Source organism: Meleagris gallopavo, chromosome 2 (assembly GCF_905368555.1).
Source record: "Meleagris gallopavo chromosome 2, MGAL_WU_HG_1.1, whole genome shotgun sequence".
Lineage (NCBI taxonomy): Eukaryota > Metazoa > Chordata > Aves > Galliformes > Phasianidae > Meleagris > Meleagris gallopavo.
Window position 1 is genome coordinate 41857207 of NC_139405.1, and position 16557 is coordinate 41873763.

The window sequence follows — 16557 nt, forward strand, 5'->3', positions numbered from 1 at the left end:
CAGTGAGCACCGCTCTCATTTCTAGTGATCTAAAACTGATGGGGTCCACAACACTTGCCAACATAAAACTTTATTCTAGTTTTCAACAGCAGTAAGAAGGATATCATAGAATATATAATAGTACCTCTTGAGGAAGAAAATACAATTAATAGAGCAATAAGTAGATTACTGCTAAGAAAGTTGATAGTCTCATTTTCAAGAATGTGCCTGATTTAATGTGACCAGATTGCTTCCTGATATGCTCCTGTGTATGCACTAATTTATTCCGTATTTCTTCTACAAAGAAGAGTAAATCTTCTATGATAAAAAGTTTTCAGGGACCCCTTCTATACAAGAACATGGCAGCAGTTTTTTTTTAATGTTATTTCCTTTTTAAGAAAGTTATGAATCATCCTTCCTACAGAAGGTGCTGATTGAAAGCGATTAAAAAAATCACGAGTAGTGCCTTGGTTAGGTCAGTGAGCCCTCTCCAGAGAGGGTTCTGTTATCTGAAAATCATTTCTGGCTTGTATAGGCAAGGTAGTCCTACTATCTTCCTCATCCTTCAGTGTGCCTGGGAGCTGTGTTACATCCCCTGTTAAAGATGGAGAGTGCCCTGCTTGACATGCTGCAGGCATGATCTTGCAAAGCTGTCTTGTGCTCTCTGTCCAGCTGAATAGGGAAGTCATGCAAGGAGTGATTCAGTATGATTTTCAGATGGAAAGCATGAAATTCTTGATCTCTCTCTGTCTTTCAAATCTTTCTGGGAAGTCCCTTAGAAGGAGAAGAATGTACTGAGTTCTTTAGCTGGTGTTCTGAAAAACCCTGAAAGAAGATGAGCCTCTTATGTTGGATTGTCTTCAGTCAGTGCTATTGGCAGTTCATACAATTTTTTCCCTGGTATGAGTAAAAGTCCATGACAGTTTTTGCTAATGTAAGGCTTAATGGCTAGGGTGAAGTATGTAGAGCTGTTTGCCTCGTTCCCAACTACAATATTTATTTATTGTTGTGCTGGGAGGAATAACACAACACTCCTGTAGCCCTTCTGGCACTTCATCACTGTTCTGATCATTTCATTGTGATAGTGATTCTATTAACAAGTGTGATAGAAAAGAAATGGGAACAATGCAGCAAATGGTCAGTGCCTTCTTTAGCCTTCTTTAGCTCTGACTAGCAAGGTGTTAGTATTGCTTTACTGTGCCAAACTTGAGAATGAGTGCTAGACTCAAGTGAAGGTCTTTGCATCTTTTCTTTGTTGTAGTGCTCTTGAACTCATGGGTTCCATATTGACTAGGAGAGCTGGTCACCATGCAGATCAACACAATGGTGATGGAAAGTTCTCAAGTAAAACTGGTAACGTAGAATAACTGATTACTTCATTGCAATCTACTTATAAAACTATAGTGGAAGAGAGCAAAGGATAATGACAGTTTGGTTTCCCTGCAACAATATAGAAGAGTGTGTATATATATATGAATTAAATTAAGAATATGTGTATATGGGGAGTGATTTAATAGCTCTCATGGGTATCCTAAACCAGACACCTCTTGCATGTTTTTTAGCGGTTTTCGATTTGTAAAAGTTCTCGGTCTCCTCTATTCTTTCAAAGAACAAGAACTGGAGATGGGTAACCAGTGAACAACAGACAAATGTTGGTATTTATTTTAGCACCAGAATCATGCTGTGTAAGCTTAACTCCTGCTGGCAGTTCAGCTCATTGTTGCTTCTTAAGGCATCTCCTTCTTAAGTAAAGCAGCTCAAGACACTGCTGTGTTCTACTGTATGCAAAAGAGAATCGCAAATAACAATAATTATGGTAATTTTGAGTAAATATAATGTCATGCACAATGATCACACACAACTTTATGCCAATGATGTTACCAGCATCTCTTCCTGTTAGTCTTTGGGCTAAAGTGACAGCAGTGGATGCAGCCTTAGTGGGTGACGTACTGAGGGCTGAAAGAGGGGCTGATGCCAATGCTCCCACAAATATTGGTAGTGGAGCATCTGTGCTTAGAGTTATTTATTGATCTGTTTTTGTAGTTTTTTTTTTACCCACCCCCCTTATTCCTATCTGCATTATGCTTGTCCATGAAGCAGAAGGCTTCCTCTCGAATTCCTGCTGTAGTAATTATTTAGCTCCAAGAGTAAGCATTTAAGCTCTTGTGTTGCTGAGTTGCTCCTGTGATCTAGCTTCCATGATTCATGCTTGTGCTTGCCAACAAGAGTTAGTGTAAGGCTTAATTAAATGTGCAAAACATTTTGAACATACTGAGTCATTTTCCTGAAATACAGCTTGTCATACTGTGTGTCACTGGCAGACTTGCACACCTTTGGGTCCTCAGTGCCAGCTTTGAATAAATAATTGGCTTATGGAGGGTGGGGTGCATGTATGTGCTGTCTCTGAGTAGTCAACCTTGAAGTAACTGAATAAAAAGAATATTCAAAAATAAATACCCAAGACTAGTATACTCAGTTTGCAAATGAAGAAAGTGTGCTTTTGTTTCTTTCATGCTAATCATAGGATTTGAAAATCCCAAAGACTTTGATGTCTAGTTGAAGCTGACATAATCTTATTGATGGATAAACCAGGCAGAATTGAGCCACCATCCCTGGAGCTATGGAGCTTCCCTGGACTGCAAATGAATTTGATAGCTATTTGTCTTCTAGACAGGGAAAAGGGAATCCTCATGGAGATCAGCTGGAAGTCTCTCTGGCATTGTGACTTCTGGAATTCTCACTTTAGCTTTCATAATACTTTAGCTATGCATTAAATATTTTGCAAATATAGCATTATATATTGGAATATTTTTAAGCTCTAATTGTGGTGCAGAATAGAAAACTAGCTAGAATATATGAACTGGGAAATAAATGTGACTTTGGCTTTCACATAGGATAACTGTTTAACTGGCTGATGATTCATGGCTGTGACTGAGTTGAGCAGTAGGAAATAATTCTTGTAGAACCTCATAAAAATCTGTGAGAGCAAGTCCTTTTTTTTTCTAACAGGTGTCTTAAAGCAGTCTAATTTGCTGCATCCACAGTGGGAGGGAATGAGACAATTTGATCAAAGTTCTTCAGAAAAACCTGAAGTTGAATTTCAGTTTTTTTTGGACTGACAGTGTACTGCAGGCATCTGAGATATTTAAATTGTTTTTTTGTCTTTTTATCTGGTCACTGTACAGGTACAGAGAAGGTTGGCATGGAAGAAGGGGGACAGACTCATTAGCAGGTTCTGTGGTGATAGAATAAGGGGAAGTGTCTTCAAGTTTAAAGAAGGCATTTAGGTTAGATGTAAGGAAAAGGTTTCTTACAGTGAGAGTGGTGAGGCGCTGGAACAGGTTGCCCAGAGCTATGGTGGATGCCTTGTTCCTGGAGACTTTCAGGATGAGGCTGCATAAGGCCCTGGGCATCCTGATCTAGCTGTGCATGTCCCTATTCATTGCAGGGGAGTTGGACTAGATGGCCTTTAAAGGTCCCTTCCAACTCAAAGGATTCTGTGATTCTGTAGCATTCGTATTCTTCTCTTGAAGAATTGTCAATTGACAAATTGCATCTTTGCTGCAGAGCTCATATTTTAGGTATATGTAGAGACATGACCAGCACTTGTTATGTTTCTGAAGTGATAGCTTGATCAATCTTCCAGTTGGATGCCGGGACAATGGCAGTTCTTCCAAGTTGATGTAAGGAGATAGCCACTAAGGGTTTCTTAGGAACTTTCAGACCACCAACTCCCACATTCCTGACTGTAGCAGAAGATCCTTCTGGAATTAACTGCAGTCAGATTAAAGAGAAATGCCTTCCATACTTCTTTCAGTTGTTTGTTTGTAGCAGCCTATATGTAGTATCCATATTCTCTCTATATTTTTTTTAATTGTTTTGGGTTTTTTTTTGTTTGCTTTCAAAGCAAGTACTATGCGGTATTGAGACTGGTATCTTGATAGTGTGCAAGGTTCGTTGCAAGCATACCCTTGGACAGCAAGCATGTTAGCACCTGGTGACCTGGATAGCTGTGAGAATCAGCGAACACTTGAGCCTCCTTTCTGACAATTACAAATATAAAGTCAAGATTCTTCTGAATTAGCCAAGTCAACTTTTTCTTTGCTGATGATATTGAGAGCCCTTTGTCCTATGCCTATCTACCAGATCTTGATGACTTATTCGTTATATTTTTGTATAGCTTTAGTAATCCTTCTTGTTAAGAGCTTAGCCCCCAGCTTTGCTGATGTAAATAAAAGCAAATTTGGCTTTCTGAGTCAGGCAGACCAGCAGAAAACACGTGTAGTGCAAATGTTTACAGGACATTCAAGCAGGCTGACCTGAGCAGAGGTCCTGGTTGTAGTGAGATCAGTCCCTGGCAGCATAAGAGGAACAGGCTATTCAAACCTTGCTTTCCCTAGTTTCTGTTTTCCTGCTCCTTTAACTAACATAGAAGTACTCTGCACATGAACAGTTGGAAAAGCCTCTTTTCAAGAGACTGTACTCCTTGCTGACAGCTCAGGGAAGCATTTAATGATGCCCTAAGCACTGCGCAAGAGAGATGCTGACTGTAGGAGAAGCAGTAAACTCTGTTTTCCCTAGCCATCTGGATATAGTGACTTGTGCTGCTTTGAAGAGTAAAACTAACCCAGATTAAGGTGTTTGTTTGCAGTAATTAAAGGCTTTCTGGAGGATGGTGAGCAGTGGAAAATCCTGTTTGCTTTGCTACATCAGAGAATTCAGGTGCTTGGATGCCTCCTTTTCTTTTTGCAGGGTGAATCTCCTTGCTTATGGGCTGTTCATCAGCAAGATGGAGAAGAAAAATGAAAGCAAGAAAAAACAGCTTAAGCTTTTACAGTATTGGGACTGAGGAGTGTGTCGGGGCCCACATACCTATAGCTGACTTGCTTACACAGTCCTTGAACACTGCGTATGTGCTGGGGCTAAGACAGAGATACCACTGTCCTCTGTACAAAGAGAACAGTTTGTCCAGAGTCTAGGGCTTTAGGTTTGAGTAGCTACAAATTTGTTTGCTTTTTATTTGATAGGAAAAGGATTGTCCTTTATGAGGTTAGAAAAAGTCAGTAGTTTTGTGGGATATTACTGTGGCCTGGGCACCCAAATCTATCTGCATATGCAGAGTTATTGTAACAGAAAGATCTTCAAGACTGAAACAAATAACGTCATTATTTCTCCTTGTTTCTGAGATAATTTGATTTAATGTGGCAAAATAAACAGTGGAGGGAATTTGTTAGTGAATGTGTAGAAGCAAAAGAGCTTCCTGTGTGACTTCTCAATGGAATAGTTTGTGGGAGGCCAGGATCAGCCACCTTCTCTGCATGAGGACCTGGAAAAGCCATGGCTCACTCCTCTGGTGCATGTCTGCCAGGGGGCCGAGTGCTGTCTTCTGCAAGAGATGCTGCTTTGCCTGTACAAATTAACATAGATGTTTACTGACTGAAGAAGGTAGGTGCCAGCTGTATACAAAGCTTCTCTTTTCCTCCTGTCTTCTGACTAATTTGAAGAATAAATCTGAGGCACCATAAACATAAAAGCAACCTGGGACTTGGAGGTTTGTGTGATCATTGGAGATACTGCATTTAAAGCCACTTGCTTCATAGACTTCTGTGATACGCTGTAGCATTTCACAGGGCTATGGCAGCATTGAGATGGGCAGATAGTGCTTTCACTTTAAACAAGGCAGGGGTTTAATTCAGGTTTTTGACTGTAATAATCTTGGTGAGAGGTTTCAGATGCTTACACTCAAACAAATGATATATAGATAAATAGATACATACATACATGCACATTAGTTTTGAACTTTGCTTTTATGTAATTACAAAATCAGATCAGATTTGAGGGAAATGTATCTTATATATAACATGGAACCTGAAGATATCCATAGGCAAAAGAGCTAATGGAACCAAACAGCCTGTTGGGTACCTCTATCTGTGGCATGGGAAAAAGTGGCCTCTCCTGTTCCACGTCTGTATTACTCCTGAATTTTTTTTAGGTGACATTTTGAGTGGCAGGGACAGGGCACAATCTGTCCTATATCTTTTAAAGTATTCTTAATGTATCACACTGTCAAACAGTGAATGCTGACATAATTCAGAGACAGTGCTGTTCTGTAGCTGATGTGGTCTCAGCGCAGCAGTGGGATAGCAGGTTCAGCACCAGGAGCAGCTGAGGAATGGCAGCATGAGTTGTAGGTAGTAAATGTGTGCTGGGTGTCTGAGGAGCTTGAGCCATGCTGCTTTGGCTTTGCTGTTGTAATGTTTTATATTAGCTAGGGTGAAACTAGCAAATTAACTGCAGGCCTATCTTTCAATTGCAGCATGACCATACCTGCAGTCTGTTGCCATGGGGACAAATGTCTCATTTAAAGGCTTGCACAGAAAACTCCTGTACTTTCAGATGGCACTGTCTGTAAGCAAGCAATTATGCAGATGTTTGTTGCTGAAGGATGCCACGGTTGGCAGATTCTGAGTTCAACTTATTTTAAATAATTGGTTTTCACTTGGTAAATCTTCAGCCTGTTGCTTGGAAGGCAACTCATTATCCTGCAGGCAATACTGACATCTAGTGTAACTCAAGTACCGCTGAGCAGCTTGCCTCTGAAACTTCTATAGAAGAAGCTTCTATAGAAACTTAATTTTTAAGACTTCTGATGTTTGCTCGTTTCTGAAATCTTGCTGTAGGGAGGGTGTGGCCTTAGGATTCTGATGTTTTGGGATGTATGTTCCCTTCTTATCTGTGGGGAATTCCTTCCCTGGGTGAGTGAATTAAGGTGATGGAGGACGTGTTTCTGCATCATATAATACAGATTTCCATCCTCTTAATATTTTCTATGGATGGCGCTGCCTCATTTATGTTACTACCATTTTTTTAGGTATTGGTATCATGCTTGAACTACTAAGGGTAATGCAGTACTGTGCCTTTTGGTTAGTGCTCAATGAGCTGTCTTAGAAGAAGTCTTGGAGAGCTCAAACAAACCACCAAAGCAGGGTGATGCTTCAATATGGCAACTGTCTTGAAGGTAAGCTATTGAATGGATTTTGGCATAGCTTTTAAATAGGTTTTGTATATTCATGTATCACACGATATTAGTTTTGTACATCTTGTATACTTGTAGCCTGATGAATTGCATTAAGTGTATGAGATAATGTTGAGTACTCAGACTGGTAGGTATCATAACTAATTATTTATTGTGGCAAGACTAATGTAAGTCTCTGCATTAATACATTTCACCCAAGTTTAAAAGCAAACAAGCTAAAAAGTTCCCCTCTAAATTCTACTAAATCCTGTCCCTCCCAGATTGTAATCATTCAGTTTCTGGATGCAGCCTCAGACTGGTCTAACCCAGGACTGGTTTCTGCTTGGAGCAGGAGGTGTTGGTCTGAGTGACCTCTTGCGGTTGCCTCAACCTGAATTATTCTAAGGATGAGGATTTCACTCTTCTTTTTCTGGAATGAAAGATATACAGGAAGATCCTTTCTGTGCTTTTTTTTTTCAATCCTATCCATCTGAATGGATGGTGCATGTGAAGTACTGGGTGTTTCCTAACTAAATGTCTAGGTGACCTCTTCAGCTGTGCTGGAAGCAGCTGCACAGTGCTGCAGGCTATGGTGACTTGGAGTAGTGAGGGAATGGCAGCAAGGAGGCTGATACAATGATTCACTGAAACTTATCAGTGTGAGTGTTGTTTCGGTTGCTGTGTCTTTCTGAGTGGCACGCATTAGTTGTGGTGTCATAGAGCTCAGTTTAGGCTGGTCTGAAGCATAGCCATATTTTGGTATTCAAGGTAAATGCACTAATTCTACTCCCTTCCCAAATTTCTCAAAAGTCTTTTGCTCTTCCATCTTTTGAGCCTGGCAGGTCTAGATTCAGATCCACAGCTCTATATCTCATGCAGCAACAGCAGCAGTACAAGGAGCAGCTCACTGTGATGCTCAGAGTGCATTTGTTTCTATCTGATGGCCTCCTGGGAGGAAATGTGTTGAAGAGAGGGATGCCTTCATGTGATAGGCAATCTCTATCTGGCTGCCTCTGAGGAGCTGTACTCCTACTCTGCAGAGAGCTCCTTGAGTTGTCATCCTGTAACCAATAACTACAGTAATTTGTCCAATTGCCCAGAGAGGTGGTGGATGCGCAATCCTTGGGGATGTTCAGGGTCAGTCTAAATGGAGCTGAGTGATCTAATCTAGCTGTAAGTGTCCCTGTTCATTGCAGGAGGGGTTGGACTAGATGACCTTTAGTAATACCTTCTAACTCAAATGTTCCTATGAAGTTGTTCTGGGCTAATTCTTGAGCTTGCAGTAACTTTGTTCAACAGTAGAGGTCTGTCTTGTCTGGAAGAAATGTGGAGATTTTTATCAGTTAAGAATTAATCAGCATTGGGAGAACCTGAAACACTCTTCAGACTTTGTTTTTGTATCTTGAATGCCAATTTGAATATTTTTATGATGATAGCAGCTGATGTTGAAGTGCTACTACGTGCAATTCAATGAACCATGTTAGCTAGCTGTTGGGGAAATTCTGCCAGCCAAATGCATGATGTCCTGGTTGGCTCAAGTACCTGCTATCCTATCCCAACAGTAGAGAGCAATCAAGAAAGTCAGAGACCGCAGCCAGGTTTCTAGGAGTGTGGATGAATAATCAATGGGAAAAACTGCACATGAGATGTTGCAGTTTGTCCTTCTCTTGAAGCCTTTAAGTCAGGTTAAATATTTTCTAAAATATACTTTCTAGAAAATAGCTAAGCCCCACCTTTTGGGCTTTACTTAGGTGCAAGAAGATGAAAGTACATGGGTCACATTAGGCAGGAATTGTTATAGTAAGTGATCATAGCTGTTGCTTTCAAGGTTTAAAAAATTTCTGCAATAATTCTTATTTTTCAACCCGAAACAGTTGTAAGTATTCTTTTTATCTATTTAATCTTTTGAGTCTGAGTGGAGCAACTCTGAGCAGTTTAAAAACTTTTTTACTAAACCTCTAAAGAGCATAAGACTCCAAAGTGAGACTTCTGTTACCTGTGACTCATATCTCTTCTAGTACTGGCGTCAGTGTCTATTAAAAAACAAATTTTCCTTTCTTTAATCCTTTCTACTGTTGTGGTATGAATATTTCATTTAAAGTGTGATGCTGTATTGCATTGAGCCGGCACAGATTTATTTTTCACTTTTGCTGAAGTTCAGTGACCTCAGCCCAAACACAAGTCAAAGCTATGACAACTCCTCCTAATCATCTTCTAAGTTAATCATCCCACAGCTTGGCTAACTAAACAGTGTACAGATGGTTCTCTTGTTCTCTCTATCCAAATTTAACATATGCTTGCTCTTGATCAATATTGATTTCAAAATCCTGTCATCAAATCCATTCCTAATTTTGCAAAATATATTTGGGGAGGGCAGGGGATTATCTTATTTAAGGTCATAGTCCACAGATGGACTACTTTCTCCCACTAGCTCTGTAGTTGCAGAGATTGATTTTTGGAAGGTAAATGTGCAAAATTATGGTTGAATGAACAGTTGTATTCTCCACTCCTGCTTTTTTTCTGCTTGTGCAATGCATGGGAGGTACTGGGGGCAGAAGGAAGGGAATGGGCTGTGACAGCAGAGCTAAGCCAGTGTGCTGGCTTTTCCTTGTTTGAAATTCTGTCTTAATTTCCTGATATTTTGCCATAGAAATATGTAGTTGAATGATTATTGAGATGAAATAGCTGGTGAATATGTTCAGAGGAATGGAGAGAATTTTGTAAGAAGAGATGGGGGAAAAAGGTAATTCTTTTTCTCATGTTTTGATCAGTGAAGATAACTAATTTAAAAAACAATTTAAATCTGATTTTCTATACAGATATTTGAAGTGTGTGAATCGTGTGGTAACATTGAGTTACGGGTAGATTTGAGTGGATGCTAATAAATGAGAACAACAGAACTAAGAATGACTTTTTCTTAAAGGAAATAAGTGAAATATTTTCAGCTGTAGGCTCTCTTGCTCTTCTCTGAAATCTGTGGCTGACTCTCTGCATTAATTAACTATTTCTAAATGCTCTATAGCTATGAGCAATGCATAGAGGTCATGGATAGAAGAAACTGCTACTGTAACTCTGAAAAATCTGCATTTGGATCATCTCTAATCTTAAAATAACTAGACTGCCCAAAAGGATGAACAAGAAGTAAATGCTTGTTAGAATACGCAACTATATGCTGAGATGAAAGCCTGAGTACAATAAGGCATTTGCTTCTGGCAATAGGCTTTTCTGGCTCATGGTGATAAGGAATTATCCACAGTGCGAATTCATCCTCACAGTGATTATTGTAGTAAGGAAGGGATATGATACAAAAGCCAAACTATTCCCATGCCATTTTAAGCATCCAGATAATTTGTTTAGATCTATTCTGCCTATGGGAAAAGTCAGAATTTTAAAGGACTTGTTCAAAGTCTGTCTTTCTATTGCAGTTGCAAGTTTCAGAGTTTATAGCTAACAATAATTTGGTGATGTGGTATATTCTGGGTTTATCTCTATATGTTCTGTGTCTACCACATGTGAAAGACATGGGGGAAAAAACAGCCCAAAGTATAGCAACCCTCTGTAATTTTAGTTTGCAGTCAGAACTGAACGATCTGTTACTCCTTCTGTGTATTTACATGTATATATTTCTTCTATTGATTTGCAATAAGAAAGGTTTACTGAAAAGCTTCTTAGGAGGCTTTCTTTTTTTTCCTTGTTTTTCTTGTACCATACCTTCTGGACACCCTACCCTTTGTGTCTTAATTTGAACCTTGAAAACACTGCTGTCAAGCATTGTCTGAGGTCAGAACCACTGTGCCTATGCAAAGGTGGTTAACCTTCTATATTTGAGATTTGTCTCTAATATTTTTGTTAGTTTGTTTTAGGAAAGGCAGAACACTGCTTGAATCCTTTAAAACCTTGGCCACAAGATTCCTTAACCTTTTGGGCATAACACATTTCAAGACATAAAACTGACTTCTCCTTTTTAAGAAGTTGTACTGCATGGGGAAATGATAACTTCTACACTGAGAATTTATCTAACTGTAGTATAGCCATGCTTCTTTACCTTTTTCTTTTATTAATTGCAAAATGAACTGTCTTAATGTTTTGTTTGTAAAGGATGTACAGTCACTTATTGATGGAGAGCATCCCGAAGGTTAATTCTTGGAATCAGGGAAGCTAAGCAGGTTGCATGGAGGAGCAAGATTCCTCATTTCTTTCACTGCATCAAGAAACACAGTCCTAAACATCTGACTCCTGGGCATCTGTCTGCATGCAGGCTGTCTGGGATGTGTGAGGGGATGGGGGTTGGTTACCTGAGAGCTGTTTCAAAGGCTTCAGCGGGGTGTGCTGGGCAGAGATGTTCACAGATTAGGGAAAGAGGGAGAACGCTCATGCCAGTTCCTGTAACCAGCACTTTCTCCTCAGATCACTGTGTATCTAGCATCAGTTATTTTGGAAAGGGAGAGGGGATTCTGTTGCTCAAGGTTAGCTCTTGATTTGCTACAGATTGTGTTGCACTGCCCAGAATGCAGGCTGTGTCCCATCTTATGTTTCCTTGTTTTTCCCTCAAGGTGGCTCTGGAGTCAGTGTGTCAGGAGGAAGGGAAAGGAAAGAAGGTGTTTTATGCTTCCACATCTTTTTGGGAAGTGGGAGGCGAAAAAACTTTCTGCAATGCAATCTTTCCCATCAAATATATTCAGTCTGTGTTTTTCAGTGCCTATTTAAAAAACACAGTAGCCTGAAGAGAGTTGTGGCTTCTCTCTTGCTCTAATCACTGGTAAGACAACATCAGCACTTCTGCAGGGTAGGTCTCATTATCTTGAACAGACTCACATTAGCCATTTGTCCTGTAAATAAGAAATAAATACTTTTTGCATAGTGAAATAAAGAATTTAACATTTTTTTTTAGTGTGTTTTACCTCAAATTACTGGGGGGAAAAATTATTATGAAAGCTCCAATTCTGTTGTTTTGAGCTTGCAGATCAATAGCACTGTGAGCTAGGGTCTCATGAACCTGATTGCACTGTATGTCCATAGCTGCTGTGCTACTTATTTCTAAGCATATAAATACTGCAGGATTCAATCCATTGTCTATTGTTTATTTTGTAAGGTGTGAGCTAGCCAGGAAAAACACTAGCTTCTAATAACTAATTCTTCTGGTGTATTGTGAATTTATGAATCAAAATAATGTTAGGTTAAAATGAATGACAGCCAGTGCAAGGAGTGGTATGTTAGAATTATCGGTTTAAAAAAAAAAAAGCTAGCATACTCTTTTTTACCCAATTTGTTCTTTACTCATACTTGCTTTGTGTCACTGACTTAAGGAAGGATGTTTTGTCTCTTCAGCTTTGAGTTACGAAGGAATGTAGAAGGGTAACTAAAAATAGGAACAGAAAGTAGTATCTGCAAAACCCATCTACCTCTTTGGCATCAACTTCAGTGCAGAGCAACACTAGGCTTACAGTAAAATCTGAGCTTTATTTGAACTCAGTATTAAATTCTGTAGAGGATGCAATTATTCCAACTAAATACAAGAGTGGAATACTTCATGTCTTTTTCAGTCTTGTGTACATGGTTTATGGCTAGCTGGGGTGCAAATTGCCATCTTCCTGATGGGAGCTGAGATTAGATGAGAGCAGATCTGCCAAGAGCTGTGTAGTTCATCAACAAAGAAGTGCGTTATCAAAATGTGTTTCTTACACTGCTTACATTAGAAAGAGGAGGTAAGCTTTCACTGGTGAAAGAAGCAACTTTTTGCCTCTAAAAAATAAATGTATTTTTAAAAATTAAACTGTATATGAAGCTTCTATAGCATAAAACAGCACACAGATTCAAAAGGGTGTGTAGCAGTGCCTGGACGTACAGATATTATGTGCATGCTGTTTGGAGGTTTGCTTGCATGCTTATTTAATTATACATTTGGTTGAAATGGTTGTGAATAAACTGAGACTGTGTTAAGTCTGAGTGTCATATTGAACAAAAAGCAATTATCAACCATAGAAATCATGGGAAAATTTGGGATATATTCAGACAAATCCAAATAACTAAAAAGTAATGCTGGGGTTTGTTGTGTACATTGGGGGGGAAGTATCTTCTACAGATATGAGTGCAGAATTAAAAATATAGCTAAATTGTTACAGTATGAAAAACTGCAACTTTAAACTTATCCTATTTGACTCCAGTGTGCTTCTAAGTGATAGTCAAGAAACTAAGAATTAATGTAAACCCTGAAGGTTTGCTTACGTTTGAAATTAAATGTGAAACACTTACTGGTAATGCATAGCTAGCAAGCGCAAGTCTTCACAGCATTTTCACCATGTTGTGGCTTCTTAAGGTCTTCCCTGCTTTACGCAGTGCGTGTTAGGCTTTTCTAAGAAATATTTTTTGCTGTTTTATCAGAATTAGACCTAAAGTTATAGGGCACTTAACACACCAGAGGAATAGCCTCCGCCTTATTGCTCACATTTCCACACTGCTAGCATAAGGATCATTTCTCATCAGAGGACCTAGATCCTTCTCCGTGGCCCAGCCTCTTGAAGGGGCTGCTCTTGGTGCTGTGTGCTCCTCAAAGCTTGTTTGTATGTTCCTCCAGCACTAGGTTGGGCACTCGTAGGCCACAGTATCTTTTAAATACTGCTCTCACCGGATCAATTGCGGCCCTGTTGGTTTATCTCAGTGGTTTCTCTGGGTCTGCATTCTTACCACCATTGCATTTCTCATGACCAATGTTGTGTCACAGCAAGTGCTTTTGCACTTGTTGGCTACAAATGCTTACAGTGCTCTGTGATGTTGATGCTCAGGGCAACAGGTCTTGCTCAAGGGTCTTAGATTTTAGTGCCATTATATGATAAGAGTTTTTCCTGCGGAGTACCTCAGAGGGGATAGTTCTGGTCTGGGAAGTAGCTTATTCAGACTAGATGGACATCAAGTCATATTAAACTCTGATTCAACTAGCTGCTTCACTGTACGCCCGGTTCTTAAACGCAGGGATTATCCCATTGACATAACTGGGAGCGGACACTTTGTTTTAGGTCAGGCTGTCCTACAGCATCCTGCATCGTAGAATGCCACTGACCAAGGCAACGCATCGTTGGTGTGCTGCCGAGCCTGCATCCTCCACATCTAGAGGTTAACTCCTCTGGCAGGTTCCCAAAGGAGGAGGTAGTGATGCCCATGATCCCTGATTCCTGTGCCACTGAATCAAACGCAGAATTTGTGCAGTCTATAAGAAACCTCTGTATGTATTTGTATACAACACCTCTTGTATGTAGTCTTTGTTTTCTTTGTATGGGTTTTCTAAAAACCATTCAGAAAAAGCAAGTCTCTGAGGGCTGCAAAGCCAACAAATGACAGGCTTCCCTGAGCTGGATGAATCAGCAGCCTGTACAACTGACAGGTGCATGGTGGCAAAGTGTGCACAGCAGGCAGCACAAGGTAGGCTTTTCAGTCCTGAATGCTGAGCTCCTTTCCTCTCCAGCACAAGGTTTTAAAGGAGCAGCCAGGCACCAAGCTCCTGAACACCTTTTTCATTTTTCCTGTGAATCTTTACCACTGAATAAGCACCTTTTTGTAACTTGGCAGATTTTCCAGAGAAAGAGGCAGCCCTCAAACCTGTTCCCTTTCTCCCTGTGCTGCCAGCACAGCCAGGCTCCTGCTGGAGCTAGGTATCTGCATGCAGCTCCTGAGTCGAGTCAAAGATTGGATCCGGTCTAGCTCTTGCCTTTAATCTGCTGCTGGGCAGGGCTGGTGCCTGGTGACGCGGTGAGCTAAGCTGGCTGCAGCGAGTTAATAGAGAAGCAGGAAGGTGTCAAAGCCCTGCAGAATGGCTCCAGGTCTTGGAGTGTTTGACCTGCACCACGCTCCTGAATGCTGAAATAAAATGATAAAGCTGCCTCACAAGAAATTACAGAAGTTTTTCCTTAGAAAGGTAAAATGCTTCTTCTTTTTTTCTTTTTTGGTTTGTTGCTTTGCCTTCCAAAATTAATTGAGTGACAAAGTTTGATAGTTGCCTTGTTTGTGTGTGCTCAACCTTGTGCTTCCCTTGCCCTGAGGTACCTGAAGCTGTTCCCTTGATGTAGTGTTTTCTTGGCTTGTGGTTTGGGATAGGATGGAAATGATCAGAACCACATGTGTACAGCATGCTGCACAGGCTAGTTTGATTACGTTACAGGTTGTGCTACCTTGCTCTACTGTGCTGCCTTGTAACCTTGTTTTTTGACACTCTATGTTCTGGATCTGTCATGTTGAATTTTAGTGCTCCAAGTTTCATTTGCAGTGCAAGAGAAATGCTGCTCACTGATCGATGCCTATTTTTGGGGGCTGGGGGTAAGGTACTGAAAAGCAGGTATCTGTATATTTTCTATGCTTGTTGTTTTTTAGTGCTTTCAAATATACCCTTGTAACTCAACAAGCACACTATGCTTTCAAATAGTACTATACTCAAAACTACTTGAGCTATAGTTTGAAACCATTTCTAGATCATATTTTATTTGGTACTATATCTAGCTGGGTATTTAATGCTGTAGTGACTGATAGTCTGAAATAGCAGTTCCTAAACATCTGCATTATCTCTGGTTGCTGTTATGGCTACATATAAGCACTATCTCGTAGTTAGGAAAATATATATACTTAATTGTGTTCCTTCCAGCCCTTACTTCTCTTCACTTCTTGTCTGCGCAGTTTGCATTCCAGATAAACCTTCTAACAGTTTGTTTATGCAGTAGCGTTATCTCATTTTAGTGTGGGGGGGCCTCAATTATAGTGAACTGGGTTCTATACTTTCACCACAAAATACAATTTCAAATTGTGGGATTTCCTTCTGATATCTGTTTTCTCAATAAAACATTCAATATTTGTCTGTGTTCTTATTAGAAACAACTTTAATAGGGTACAAGCAAAGACAGTGGTCACATTCTTGTGGTAGTTAGGATCTGTCACATCATTCTCTGATTTTGGCACTTAGAGGGATACAGATAATTAGCTGTACTACTTATTTTGGAATTGATTTTCAGCAACTGAAAACTGACATAGCAGACATGCAATTGAACTATCCTTTGGGGATTTCTTATGGTACCTGAAAATTTCCTGTTTTGCTAGAGAATGTTTTTTACCACTGGCAATTCCTGATCAAGAGACCATCTTTCCACTGTGATATAACCATACCAGTTGACATTGTTATATTCTTGCATACAGGACTGGAAGTCCTCAGTCAATTAACATGGGTAGAAATGTAAGAGAGTGATTGATTCTCTCAAACTCTGCTAAATTTGAACTTAGCGTAGTTGTGGAAATAACACTGTTGCTAAGCCAGTCATTTGAAGTGATAAAGTGAGGATGAAGGAAACCAAGAGGGAGACAAGCATAGTTTAACATGCAAATAGCAGTTGAGCATTGATAATCTAAGGGGTCTTGCAGGAACGTGACCTATTGTGAAAAGATGTCTATATGGTACCATACAACAGAGATGTTGAGGATTCACATTCTTACCTCTTGTTATGGTTCACATTATTTTCCCTGGATGTAGGTGGCGAGTTTTCAATAAAACGTGTTTTGATTTGTGGTGTCTAGAAGAGAATTTGAGA

At 39.9% G+C, this 16557-nt stretch overlaps 1 protein-coding gene across 2 annotated transcripts in view; it reads left to right on the forward strand.

The window, feature by feature from the left end:
• Positions 1 to 16557, forward strand: part of RPS6KA2 (ribosomal protein S6 kinase A2) — a 265454-nt gene that overhangs the window by 8065 nt on the left and 240832 nt on the right. The window contains exon 2 of one of the 2 annotated variants that reach the window (XM_085219873.1): positions 1241 to 1332. The exons of the other annotated variant lie outside the window; for it this stretch is intronic. Coding sequence (XP_085075999.1) covers positions 1288 to 1332 — 45 coding nt within the window. The 5' untranslated portion in view covers positions 1241 to 1287. The remainder of the gene's footprint in view (positions 1 to 1240; positions 1333 to 16557) is intronic. 2 annotated transcript variants of the gene reach the window in all.